At 37.9% G+C, this 14,291-nt stretch overlaps 1 protein-coding gene across 7 annotated transcripts in view; it reads left to right on the forward strand.

Moving 5' to 3' along the window:
* The window catches only part of USP25 (ubiquitin specific peptidase 25), an 88,201-nt gene that overhangs the window by 15,123 nt on the left and 58,787 nt on the right, over positions 1-14,291 (forward strand). For all 7 annotated transcript variants that reach the window (XM_083855400.1, XM_083855403.1, XM_083855405.1 and 4 more), the window contains exons 2-3: positions 5,397-5,474; positions 6,562-6,706. In XM_083855400.1, the coding sequence (XP_083711526.1) occupies positions 5,397-5,474; positions 6,562-6,706 (223 nt within the window). The remainder of the gene's footprint in view (positions 1-5,396; positions 5,475-6,561; positions 6,707-14,291) is intronic.

Genomic DNA, 14,291 nt, shown 5'->3' on the forward strand with positions numbered 1-14,291 from the left:
AGCTTAGGCTTCATTAGAATTGTCTTTAATATAAAATATTTGTGCAATGTCATTTGAGTTTTCCTCCACTAAAGAGGTCTTATAAATCAGCGTTGCACTAGAAAGTTAAGAAAGTGGTATTTATTTGGAGGGCCTGAGTCAAGATGCCGTTCTCAGCATTTGCATTTTCCTCTTTCTTTCTTTTTGTCTCTAATAGAAGTATACATCCCTCAGGAATCAGAATCATGGCCTGAGTTGGGAGGCACCTTAAAGGTCATCTGGTTCCAACCTCTCTGCCATGGACAGTGACACCTTACACTAGACCAGGGTGTGCAGAGCCTCATCCAGCAGCCTGGCCTTGGATGCTTCTGGGAATGGGGCACCCACAGCCTCCCAGGGCAACTTGTTCCAGTGCCTCACCGCCCTCACAGTAAAGAACTTTTTCCTGATATTCAGTCTCAACATACTCTCTGTCAGTTTGAAGCCATTGCCCTTTGTCCCATCACTACAGGCAAAAATTCTCTCCATTTTCTCTTGTAGGCTCCCATCATGTGGTGGAAGACTGCAAGTCACACCTAAGCCATCTCTGTTTGAGGCTGAACAATCCCAATTCTCTCAGCCTTTTCCTATAGGAGGAGTGTTCCATACTTCTAAACAGCTTGCTGTCCCTAATGCATTTTCATTATGTACTATTGCAATATGAACTGTGTGTAATGAGGCCATAGATCCTGCTTTGTTTGCTAATGGTTGGATCATCTCATTCATTCGTGAACATACAACTTTATCTGTGCTTGGAAATGGAAAAAAGTTGTTTTATCTTCTGAGTTTGTGAGTACTTGTGTTGCAAATGTAAATATTTGGATGTTGCTATGAAAAAAGCCGAAGTTTACATGTGCTTCTTCAGAAGCTACAGAGAGGAGAAAATAAATGGATCAAAAGGTGGCTAATATTTCCCCCAAATTTATCTTCACTGTAATTCAGTATTAGTCAGTTTATGAGATTTGCTTGGTTCAATAAAAGCATTTGTGTAATTTCGCTTTTTGCTTTGTTTGTAGGAAGTTATCAGAGTTTACAGTACTGTTGTGGAAATAATTTGAGCACAGTATCTCCCTAAGCTGATAGTAGTGCAGACCCTTTTCTCTGCTTCACTGGTGCTGGTGCAGCTATTGAATATGCTATTGTGTGAGGTCATAAACCAGATAATCTTAATTGGGCATTTCCTGAGAGCAAGGGAAGGATGGCTGAAAAAGGAGAGACTTGGAAATAAGGGCATGCATTCCTAATAAACAAATTTGGCTTCCGTCCAGGAAAATGGGAGAATTTCCTGTTAGTGAAAATCTTCCAAGAGCTAAAAGCCTGAAGATGCATAGTGCATACCTCAGGGAGCCAGAGGAAAGGGAAAGGCTGGGAATAAATAGCTTGTGCATGAAAGCCCTAGGGAACAGACAGCTTCGTGCTGTAGTGGGACTGAGGGGTGTGAAAAGCTGGATCCCAGGGCAGCCATAGCAGCAGTGAACCATCTCCTTTGTGTGGCCAAGGACTTGGGGTACCCTGCAGCAGCTGTGCCAGCACAGTCTGGGCTCAGAGATCAGGTCCTGGGGGCTTTTAGAGTTAACTCAAATGCTGTTGAGGCTCCATGGAGAATGGGGGTGTGTGACATGTGTGCATACATCCTCACACTGTTCCTGGAGCCTTGACTCACTAAACTGGAGGATCTCTGCTAGAGAAAAGATACAGAATCAGTTGTGAGGATAGGATGGCAAACAGAAGTGGGTACAGGCAAATTTGAAAGAATGGAAGGGGATCTCTTAGCATCAGTAGTTGGACTTGGTTCTGTTGGAATGGTCTGGTTTGTGTCTCCATTTGAAAAGAGAGGCTGTTTGTTAAACTGAATTAAAGCACAGTTCTAATTATGAGTTATAATTCAGAATTTGAACCTCTGCTGAGGCAAGGTTGGAAAAAATAGGGAATCAGCAAAGAGCTGCATTGAAAAAAATACAATAGCTTTTTTATGTTAGAGCTGGTAATTGTGATCTGAAGCTACCCTCAGCGACCTGTTTTCATGAGCATACATTGGTGTAGGTACTTCAGACACTTGTAAATACTTGTCCGCTGCCTTCTTCATTTTTTAGGTTTGTTTTAGCATAGGGCTAGAAGCTTTTTTGGGTATTTTTGGTTATAGTGAATTATTATTGTAATTGTTTAATATATCTGTGGTTTTAGTCATTTGAGGGTTTATATGCTACAGTCACTTCAGCTCAAGTTAGCCCAAGCTTCTTGAGTTTTTAGGGTAAATGTCATCGGAATGACCATTAATAGGAGAAAGGAGGGTGGCTTGCTTTATGTGTAGAAGTCTGTCTGTAGTGTTGTATTAAATATTTCTTACCATACAGGAGAGACTTACCTGTTCAGCAGTTGCACTACAAACTCATCTCCAAGCTTCATTCATGGGTAACATAAGTTTCCTGTATGCCACAACAACCAGAGTTAAAGGAATAATATTCAAAACAAATAAAATTTAGCCATTTTGACTTTGCAAAGTAGTACAGATGCACTAAGTCAAGTCCCATCAGGAATTAAGTAATATAAATTCTCTTGAGTATGGTTGCAGTTGTTTCATAAGTGTCTTAAGTGAAAAGCAAAAAGAAAATTGAATCTCACCCTCTGGTAGTGAATGAGGAGAGGGTTTGATAGTTGCCTACTCTGTCACTTGTAATGAAAAGAAATAGAATTACTTGTGTTAATACCATTTCATGGGTGATAACACACTGTCATTATAACAGTGAAGGAGAATAATGACAAGTCAAACATCTGGTTGCAAAAAAGGTCAGTGCACAGTAAAGATGATGGATGCAGTTACATCAGATTTGTGAGGATGAGGGCAGATGGTGAATTTGTGGAAGAGAAGGCCACCAGTCAGAGTTTTTAGCTGCCTTATGCAGTTTTACAATTGTTTCTGAACGTGTTGATCAGGTGGAATTAATTTCAATTACACTCCTTCTAGAAAGGGAAGGTATCCATTCTTTAACTTCTTCATGATTAGAAATAAGTCAATTAGAAATTAGAGGCAACTTGTCCCCATTTAGCTGAAGAAACAGTAATGTCTAAACCAGACAAATGCCCCAAAGCTCCATTTAAGGTGTTCTGGAGAACTGTTAATTTTCCTCTTAATTCCTGTCACTTCTAACAGTGGTGCTTATGGATTCTCCATATTGTTCTTTTAGTTACCAGTTAGAAATTCTGGAGCTGAGTACCTTAAACTCTGGGCCTTAAAAAAAAAAAAAGTATACTTAGATACTTAAATCATCTCTTGATGAGAAAGGAGCATCTCTGGGTGCTTAGACATCTGTTAAATGTGTATGTCCATGGGAAGGGGGCCTTGAAACACAGCTTTTGCACTGGGGTACTGAAATGTGGATAGAAACTACAGGTGTCTAAGTTTATAAGTCACAGCTGTGCTCATAAATTAACAGCCAATATTTTGGACTGATAAGAGATTGTTTGTTGGTAAACTGTCTCTTCTGTCTTTTCCCAGTCTCTGTGAACGATAAATATCCTCCAATCAGCCTTTCCAAGTGTTGTATATACTGTGGAAGATACAGGAATCTGTTAGAACTTCTTGTTATAATGATTTATAGTGAAACTATTTTCTGTTTTGTCTATCATCATGTTGGTGGGAAGTTAAAAAAGAAAGCCACTTCATTGCTATGTCTCGAATTGCTGCTGCCAATTTTAATGCTGTTGTAATTATTTTTCCCGAATACTCTATTTCATTTCTTTGATTCTTGCCAGACTTAGGGGCAGGAAATCAACTTTAAAGGGGAAACAAGTGGTTTTGTACAGTGCTATGAAATGCACAGAGTAAACAAACGAGAGGGTGAGGGATGGGGATAGAGTGGGAGTTTGTTTTCCTGCATCACTTCACTTTTCTTGTGCCAACAGAAGGGTTTTTAAAAGGAAAAGAAAAAAGGAGGCAGATTGGATTGTTAGCAGTGTCTCTTAGGATCATAAATGAAGGGAAGATTGTGTATATAATTCAAAAACATCCTGAACTATACGCCTTCTATTTCAGCTTATTAGGGCATGAAGTAGTGCCTGCCAGGTTAATTTCTTTCTGGGGAATTCAGCATTCATGCAGATCCTAATTTCCTCCTCTATACAAAGCAGCGATAAAGGAAGAATAAGGGTATTTGAATATTTGATTCCAGATAATTCAGTTTAAAGGTAAGTGTTTTAGGAGTAGCCGCAAGACAATTATAGTTGCTATTTTAAAATTAATTTGGAGAATAGCAAGAGAATGTTTATTTCCAATAGGAAATATGCTTTTTGTCATGCAAACAAAACCCTGTACTTTACAAAAATTTTCCCTTTCATAGATGAAATTACTGTTTTGAGTTCAGGATGTGGTGGGCAAAGAATAAAAAAGAAGAACCATTTTCAAATATTTTTTCTTCATTTTCCATCTGCCAAAGGAACAATTGAATTTGTTAGTATGGAACAATGGTCAGTGCTCTGTGTTTTCATGGTGTTAATGGTTAAGATGCTTATAATGGTAAACAGGAGTTCAGGGATCATTCCAGCTTAGTGCCTGCTTTTTGCCTCTGTGATGGGAATAGATCATGAGCAGAGTGAATCATCTGTTGGCTCTAAACAGGGGTGGGACCAGATTTTTATTTAAATAAAACAAAACCAAGCCTCAAATTTCTTATGGAGTGAATATTTAAGAGACCCAGAACCTCTTGTTCTTTTTCTAATTCCCAATGTTCCTTTAAACTCAGCTGTGGGGGCTGACTTACGTGATTTGGGACTGTTGGATTCAACTGATCTAGGAAGGCAGTTTAGATGGCTTTCTAAAGTTCTGTCTCAGTATCAGGAAACTTGTTTTGTTTGGAGTTTTTGTAGTATTCCTCTTGAAACACCTCAGTGCTCAGCAAACTTGAACTTCCTGGTTTTGCGGTTGAAATGACTAGGAATTATTTACATTAAAGAAATAATGGGGTTGAGAATAACTGAGAGTTAAAGAAGTTGGTTTTGGTGGGAGTTCAGTCAGCTGTTTCCACAACTGCCTTTGGAGACCAAAGCTGTGGAGTTTTATTTGTTTAGAAGGGCCAATTGTGACTTTATATAGGCCTCTTAAACCCATGTTGCATAAGCTTACCCATTTTTTTGTTTTAAAAAAAATCCAAACCCAAGCAAGCCCACCAAAATGCAAAGTCATTACATTTGGGAATTAAAAATGCCCAAATTGCAGAAACTGAGACAAACTCAAGTAATGAAGATTCCCTTTGTGGTGTATAAACCTCATATGGAGAGGCCTTTAGTATTTGTGGAGGAGAGTACTCCGTTAAGAATTGGTTTTGCTGTTATTTGGCTCTAATCTTATTTCAAAGATCTATTTTGTTGGTTTTTTTTTGTAGCACCAGCAAACATTTTTAAATCAGCTGAGGGAGATCACTGGTATCAATGACATCCAGGTACTACAACAGGCACTGAAGGTAAGATAACTGACTTGTAGCTGAATGCATCTTAACTGCCTTTGAAAGCCATAAATCCCAACCTTGCTTACTCCTGTCCTTCTCTTCCTTCCCTTCTTTCCCTTCCTTCCTTTTTCCCTTCCCAGCCTGAATTTATTGTAGGGGGAAGAAAAAGCTGATAATGATGGCTTGTTCACTTTACAAGGAATCTTGTTCTCTTTCGGTACTGACCTAAAAATTAATCAAATGTTCGAAATTGAAAAGACAGGAATGCTATGACTTGCCTTTAGCCTTTGTGTGAATTGTTTTGGCATACATTGGTGCTACTTACAGGTGTTCAGCTCCTGAGGAGCCAAGTGGTGTCTTCTTGTCAAGGTGTGGCTGTTCTCTATCATGCACAGGCCTTGCTCACTGTGTAGAAGGAAGAACTCTGCTTGAACTTGCCAGCCTTTGCTAATTTGCTATTGTTTCAATGTTTTTTTCAACGACTGTAATTTATTTCAAGGAGAGTTCTTTGATGCAAATAAAAAATGGCAGATCTCTCTGTATTCTTTTTCTGTATACATAAATACATATAAAAATTTTAAACATGCTTCGTGTCCCTCAAGCAGGACTTTTTAGCCATTTATACATGGTAAATGAGGATATAGTAGTTTAAATCAAAAATAGGTTAGTTTTTGTTAGCATACATGTGCACAACTGCTTTTCAAAAGCCAGGATCTCTGGCTTTAACAATGAAACCCTGTACTTTCAGAAGAATTCATCTGACTCCTGTTGAAGCCTGACTCCTGTGAATGTACTGGTTATGTTTGTTGAGAAGTTGACCTACGCTACAAGACATTTTTTTTCCTTTCCTGAAATAAGTGAAACTCCACCAAAACAATTTTTATAAGATGTATTATCTTTATTTTGGTCAGAAATAGTGAAATATGCAGAATATTTGTTTGTAAACTTTCTTTTTGAGTTAGTGTTTTACCTGACAGTACAATGGCTATTGATTTGAAGTTGCTAATCACATCCTTTGCCTTTAAGAAAAATTAAAGAAAGGGTGAGGGAACTCTCACTTCTTGTTGTTTTGTTTTTTGTTTTTTTTTTTTAATGCTTAAAGGACAGCAATGGTAATCTGGAGCTGGCTGTGGCTTTTCTCACTGCAAAGAATGCCAAGGTTCCCCAGCTAGAGGAGGCAACTTACTACCAAACAGCCCTTCCTGGGAATGACAGATACATCAGCGTGGGCAGCCAGGCAGACACCAGTAGGTGTTTTTTCTTTTCATAAGTTTACTTTAAAGGCATGGAAAATAAAACCTTGCCTGTGAAATAAAACCTTAAAGCTCTTTAATCTGCAGATAATTCTTACTTATCATTTGTTAGATTATTATGTATTCTCTCTTTTCTTATTTCAGTGGGGTTTGTTGTTCTTGTGGTGGGGGTTTTTTTGTTTGTTTGTTTTCTTTTTTTTTTCTTTGTTTTCTTTTGGGTTTTTTTGTTTGTTTTAGTTGGTTTCTTTGTGGTTTTTTTGAGCTACCTTTAGGTATTACCTTTACATGTACGTATGGTACTGATCAAAGAGTGAATAACTGGACTTTCCATCTTTTTTTTTTCACTTCCCCCCTCCCCCATATTGTGGATTTTATTTTGGGGTCATGCAGTAAATAATTTTAGGCAAAAGCTGGATACTCTTCCATCAAAACAAAATTGGAGAAGGGTGTCACTGAATATTCTTCAGAGTAGCTTCTCCCTGACAGGAATGACTTTCACAAAGGGACAAGTGGAAGGTTAAATGTGAATTTTGTCCTAAGAGAGTAGGTATTTTATATATGAAATTAGCATTAAATATACTTGATTTTAAACAATTTCCTTTAGTTTATACAGGAGGTCCCCCAACCTGCATTTCTCTAAGTCTTTCAGGCTCTAATCCTCTGTTTTAGTGTATAGTTGTTTTTCTGGGGAGAAAAAATAAATGTGTTCTGCTAATAAATACAGGAAATGAAAGAAGTAGAGGTAAAAAATCAAAGGAGGTTTTGTAGTGGGATATATAAAATCCAAATTTCTTGATGCTGTAGTTACTTTACACCATTTGCAGTGCAGGTGGAGAATATTTTAATTATGTATCCATTCTATGGCCTTATATGTAGTACATCTATGTAGATTTTATTAAACAAGTGGAATTATTTAGTGCTTCCTGCGGTAGAATTTTTCTCCCCTCTGTTTTGGTCATGATGGCCTAAACGTAAGAGAGTTTAGTTAAATCTCTTTATCAATTGTACAATTATCTTTTGTCTGTAGAACCTTGACTTGAACTTTTTAAACTTTCTTTTATTAGTGATGGGCTCATTCTCAGCATGTCCAATCTGAAAACTGGATTTAAATCCTTGGTATTATTAGCAACTCTGTATAAAATGTCCTCAGTGGTAGTTGTGTGCTGTAGGCAGTTGTGTTATCTATGCACTAAACTGTGGCTGGGGTTTTTTGTGTGTTTTTTCTTTTCACTCCTTTGGAAAGAAAACACACACAACCTTCTCTGTGTGTCTAATTTTCAGTGTCAGAAAATTGCCATTGAGGAAATGAAGGCTATTAGGAACAAACTCACCTCTGTGTCATAGTTTCTAGTACTGACAACCTGCTATGGCAGTGGAACAGTAAGCTGGATTCTCTTGGAGTCTGTGTTTAATTAGATTTAATAGCAATCCCATTAATAGAAGTATTTAGTTTTGCTATCACTTACTGTGCTGTACAACTGTACTGAAGAAGTGAGGTGACAAAGGGTATGAATCAAACCTGCAAGAGCCCACATTACCCATGGCAGATGGTCAAGCTGAGAAGAGTAGGTCTTGAGTTGAACATGCCAAGGTGAATTTCAGGATTCTCTTTTCTGGAAGGCTGAAGGCAGATTCCTTACAATTACACAGCATGACAAGTCAGTGATCAAGAAACACCAACTGCTGTGGGAAAAGTAGGATTTTTAATTTATTTTTTTTTAACACCTTTAGTGTCTGGTCAGGTTCTTACTGGCAACAAAGATGAGAGCCCTTGGCCAGTCTTTGCTGTTTTAGGTAGACTGAAAACATGTTATGAGTTAAAGGCATCTTTGTGAACTTTTCATCATATTGGAGGACTTACAAGGCAAGAACTGAACATCTACAGCAGAACAAAAGCCTAAACCAGTGTGATCATGGAGCCCTCCCAGGCTCCTGTAGAGATCTAGTGACTGCTTCTGGAAGAAACCTACACTTTGCTTGTAACCTGCTTGCCTGTAATTATTTGGATTGTAGATTTAAAAAACGCAGTGCACCTAAAAGGCCAAGTCTCAGGGCTCTGTGTTAGTTAACATTGTCATGTAAGGGAGTGTGGAAGGGCAGTGTCTTGTGAGGAGAGCATGGAAGGGTGGGCACAGGATGGAAAAACTTCAGCAGATGGCTTTGGTCATCATCACTCCCCTCTGCAAAGCAGTTCTGAGTGGCTGTACTGAGTTGCTGACGGGATCTTGTCTCTCAAATTTGACTCCCTTTATTATCCTACATAGGTATAATTACATAAATTAATTATAACTCACCCTTACTATTCCTTACTGCTTAATTACCTCTATGCATTTGGAACTTGGGATGTTAAGAGTCACTGAGCTTTAAAGCATCCAAAGTTAAAGCATCCAAACTGGGAATGAGAAAGTCACAGATAAGTAACAGAGCTGTCTTTTATGCCATAGAAAACCTCCAGCCATTTCCAAAGGCTGTTGAATGTATTCCATGCATAAAGATTTGTCGGATATGTTCTGTGAGCTTGACTGACTACCTTTCTTTGACATGATTACTAAGTTAAGGGGTAGAATGAAAATGTTAACGTGTACTAGAACAGCCAGAATTGTGCACTGGCTTTTCCAAAAGTCACAGTGGTCATAAATGGTTTGAGGGTTGCATCCTGGATGGTAGGAGGTATAAGGAAACTTGGTTTGTCTTATTACCAAATGCAGCATTTCAGCAGCTGTAAAAAAAGAACAGGTTTTTAATAAATCTACTCCATCTGTTAAAGGAAGACTGACTTGCACAATCAGCGTTACTCATGATGCTTGCCTTTTTGTCTGTTCTCATTTGCACCTGCAAATGTAGTATTTTCATAGTCAACAATAATGCAAGCTTAATCTGATCCTTTTGCAAAGGTGGATTTAACATTTTGACTTTCTTTTCCTTCTTGCACTGTGTGAGGAGAAAGTGCCTTAAGCATTAGGCTTGCAATGTACAGATGCACACCTTTTGGTATAAAGAAATTTTAATGTTCCACTCAGTAGAGGAAATCCTAGGCATTATACTTAAAGAAAAACAAAAGTTTAGTAATACTTCCAGGTAGTTTCACTTCATTTATTTCTCTACAAACCTTTTTCTTCCCATTTGAAGTAACTTTGTGTGTTTTTATCAATGGCTGCACAACAGAACTGTTGGATTGCTAAGAATGTATCCATTTTCTTTTTATTATTGAAAGAACTTGAAGAACCCAGGGGTAAAGGAAGGAACAGAATGAAGAGATGTGTTTTGGAAGTTGTGGTTCAAGGAAACAGCTGTCACGACAAATTCTCTCCTTCCCTTCTTTTGAAAACTCAGTTATTTCTCATTAGAACTGAATTATTAGTCTTTGCAATTGCACATTCCATAGCCAAAACAAAAGATTTCAAGTCTTTTTATAAGGGCATATTACAGTGTAACTATGAAATGCCACACGCAGGAATTTGAAGATTGTAGATTTCATGGCTCCTGGCTTTTTATATCTTCCTTTTCTTACTTTGAGCCTTTGCGTATGTTTCAGAATTCACTCAGTCAGTCCTTTCCAGTGAGGTAGAGTTTAGACTCAACAGTACCTAAATCCTTCTGAAGTAGTGTTTATAAAACATTTCTTACTGTTCCATTCTAGAGACTCTGAAAAGTTTATAGAGTAATTTCTTTTGGAGCTACACTGTCCCTACTTTTAGACTCCTAGTGTCTTGCTAAATCCCTTTTAATTTAGGTTAAGTCCTTTACTCCTTGTGTGCCTCCTGTGGAAATTATAGTGCACTTTCATTCCTTTTATCTCAGATGAGGTGTTGCATGCTCCAAGACAGTGTACCGAAAGACTTCTCTCGCATCTAAACAAAACAGCCTAAATTCCTTCCAAGTATTTGGATGCATTTCCTATACCTGTTGTCATTTTTTTTTCTTCTCACCTAAGCCTTCTTTAGTATGCTTTTTTTCTGAGCTGTGGCACTCAAAACAATAATGAAGACATCAGCTTAGTTCTTAAGAAAAATAGGTGAATATAAATAACCACATAGTACTCTGATGGAAGTGTAACACTTCCTATTTTCTTCAGTGCTGTGATGATGTGAATTGCAGATTGAACATGAGTCGGCTGTAGCTCCTGGATCCTTTTTGGCACAGGTCCTAGTCAGTCCTCATACTCTAGTTGTTCATTTATTGTTTCTGGGAGTAGAATCTGACAGTGGCTTCTTCTGTCACCTTGCCTAACTCAGCTATCACCATGTGTCTTCATGACATTTCCTTCTATTGCAAGGATTATTTGTGTCATCTCCATCCAAGTTCCTGGGAGTTTTGCCAGGTTGGTATGTCAAGGTCCCTGCTTCAAAATTCAGGGGTCTTGTACCTTGAGGTCTTCTTTTCATCTTACAGATTCACTTGTTGCTTTGGGCTATGATTACCTCTCTCCTTCCCTGTCAGCATGGTAGTTTTAAGGTGTTATGATTGTAGGATGTTGTAGATACATCTGAGGTGAGGAAGCTGTGGGAGAGTGGGGGCCAATATTTACAACTCCTGTACCAGGACAGCAGTTAGAGTTGGCTGAATTGCTGCAGGGTTGCTGGGTGCTCTCCCCTCATCCAGTTTTAACCAAAATTGGCATATAGAGCCACTTAAATTCCTTTAAATCCTAACGTTAGGAGCCTGAGACTACTGTGAATTAACATCACAGAATCAGTGGCAGTATATATCTTGCTTAGCTCTGCTTGTAATAAATAAACCAGATGTAGTCTCAACTCCCTTTTAAAAAAAATTTCTGTTGTTGATGGAATGTTGCTGCTGGATTTTCATATTTGGCACTACTCTATTGAACCCATCAAGGCTGCCCTTTCATTTTTTTCCTCTCCCTGTACCAGTTTTTGCGTCACTATGGATGTGTTTTGCCTGTCCCTGAGTTCAATTGCTACTTCTGATCTGTCCCTCATGCTGAATTTCCCAGCCTACTTAAGTCTGAAGTTCCTACTCTCTGCCTCCTCCTCATATAAGTACCAAGTCAGCAACACAGTAATTATTTTAGTGACCTAGGCAATAACCAAGAAAGAACCATTTATTTAAATGATGATAGAAATTTCCAAAGTAAACAGATTAATAAACTTTTTTAAAAAGAGGCAGATCTAGGGGGATAGATAGATGTAGTGTGTGCATTTATTATACATACACTACTATATTTTGTCTCAGATTTCAATATGCAACTTAAAAATGTTTTGTAGAATTACAAGCAATGTCAAACACTCCTAATATTACATATCAGAAGGACACATTATTATATTATAATAATGTTATAAACCGAGACTATATTTCTTAGTAAAACAGATGATTAATTATGAATGCTAAATTTTGTTGAATAAACACACACGCGTTAAGCCAGACTGTGTTGATGAGTGTCTTCACTCATGGAGATTTTTTTCATAAGCAAACTTTATTTACTACTCATGGCCTGGTTAAGAATGTTTGAATTTTCTAAGGCTATTGGACATTAAAGTTATAAGTACCTTTATGAGGATAAGCCAGAGAGAACGGAAGTGTTCTGTGGGCTAAATGAGAGGAGGATCACAAAACTGGCATGCGTAAATTAAAGTCAGGTAACTAAATTTGGACAAGTGGCATTTTCTTACACCTTTTAGGAAATGCATCCTTCAGCCTATCACAGAAAAAACTTGTGTGTCTTATAAAAACTTTTACTCAAAGTCATCTTTTTTGTTTTTCTCCAAGCTTGCATTTAAAGCAGAGAAATCTGTTGGTCATATAGGAAACTTCAGCAGCTCAGTTTCATGAATGAGTTCTACTACTAATAGCTGTAACATTAACATCCCTGTGCAAGAATTTATAAAGTGTGAAGGTGTTTTAAAACAAAAATAAAAAAGAAAACTACATGAAATTAATGTATTATATGTACCCTTGTATAGTGTATAACTATCTGACAGGAATGCAAAATGTGGAGACAAGGCAATATATATAAAAAGATATGTATTTATTTTTGGTTTTTAGAACAAAGAGTTTAGTCTCAGACTTAACCTTCTTCTATGACTTCTACTGAAGTCTTCTTCATCTCAGGATTTAGGATTCAAGTTGTATGTGAGGTGTTACAACTTAAATGAGTTACTGTGTCAGCTGTAAATATGTTGGCTTAAGTGTCAAAACCATTTTTATTTTACATTTGCTATGGGAGCTGATGGATGAGCTGATACTTTTGAATGTGTTCTTTGACATAAGTTATGCTAGGTAAACCCTCTATGACATGAATCCATTGCACCACTCACATGTAGTGGTGATATCTGGCAGCATGTCTTCACTCTACTGTCTTTTTTTCATGGAGAGGAGGAGCAATGTATGAATAGAACATTTCTAAAGAGAATCCTGTGCATGCCAAAACCAAACTTGTGAGCCAAAACAAACTCTTCTGGTTCGTCTGCTTTTGGAAAGCAAAGAGAAGTAAAAGATTTGGGGGTTTGATATTAAAATTATGTAATCACTGGTAATATGAATGGTAATAAACTTCTAAACACCTAAGGTGGTGGTAAAGATTAATAAAAATCAGAGCTAGGGGATTGCAAAGAAGTTTACTATTTTAATGGAAGTGTGAGTTCTAGTTGATCCAGATAGATTTTTATATAATGGGGAAGATTTTGCTAAATACCTAATTTTCAACTACATTAAGAGTTCTTTTCTAGAAAATAGAGAAGCTGACTTCTTAATCTAACTTCCTTTACTGTCGTATAAAAATGTCATCACTCTTACCTGACTAGAGACTTGCTCAAGGACCATCCCCTCTCTGTAAGGAAGAGGCCAGAGCAATCCCATACTTGTCCATCAGCATGTGTGGCTACTGGGCTGTGGCCACTGTTCCTACTTTGAGAAATAAAGCTTGGCTCCAGGGAAGATGAGGTGCTGCATGTGGCTCCTTGTAAATGTGCAGAAAATACAACACAAGCACCACATTTTAGAGCATAATAGGTAGTGTCTGTGTGTGTGTGGTGAGGGGATCCTCTCAGTTCTGTCTACCTTTCTGGTCTCCTTCTGCTGTCAGGCTTTAGGACAGAGCCAGGTTTGCATGTGACACAGGCTGAGGTGGTATTTTTGCCCAAATTATGTTGTTCTCAGCATGGCAGCATATTTATCAAAACTTCTCTGGGAGAGACTTCTGCTGCTGGTGGTTGTAATTGTTTTAGTACTTCTGAAGGAGAATTTCAGGCATCTGAGATGAAGTACACTTCTGTTACACTGGAATATCTGAGCTGACTGTAGAAGGTCTAAGAATAAAATTAGGAAGTGCTGCTTTTATAGGAATAGTGTTTTTCCATACTTCTAGATCACAACAGATTGCCCAGTGTACTCTGCAGGTAAGAGTGCTCTCTATGAAGGCTCACTAAATAAAGTAGAAGTTCAACTGTTATTTGGAGAAAACAGGGCTGAGTTTAAAACTAGGTTCTGAAGATGCTGGTGTTAACAAAGAAGTTTCTTCACAACTTCTTTCTGGTTTCAGCTTTCTGCAAGGAAAGGTCATCCCATTTTCATAGTCATAGTCGTGTTTTCATGACACAGTCGTGTTTATGCATGACTA

The sequence above is a fragment of the Zosterops lateralis genome (assembly GCF_965231275.1).
Source record: "Zosterops lateralis genome assembly, chromosome: 2".
Lineage (NCBI taxonomy): Eukaryota > Metazoa > Chordata > Aves > Passeriformes > Zosteropidae > Zosterops > Zosterops lateralis.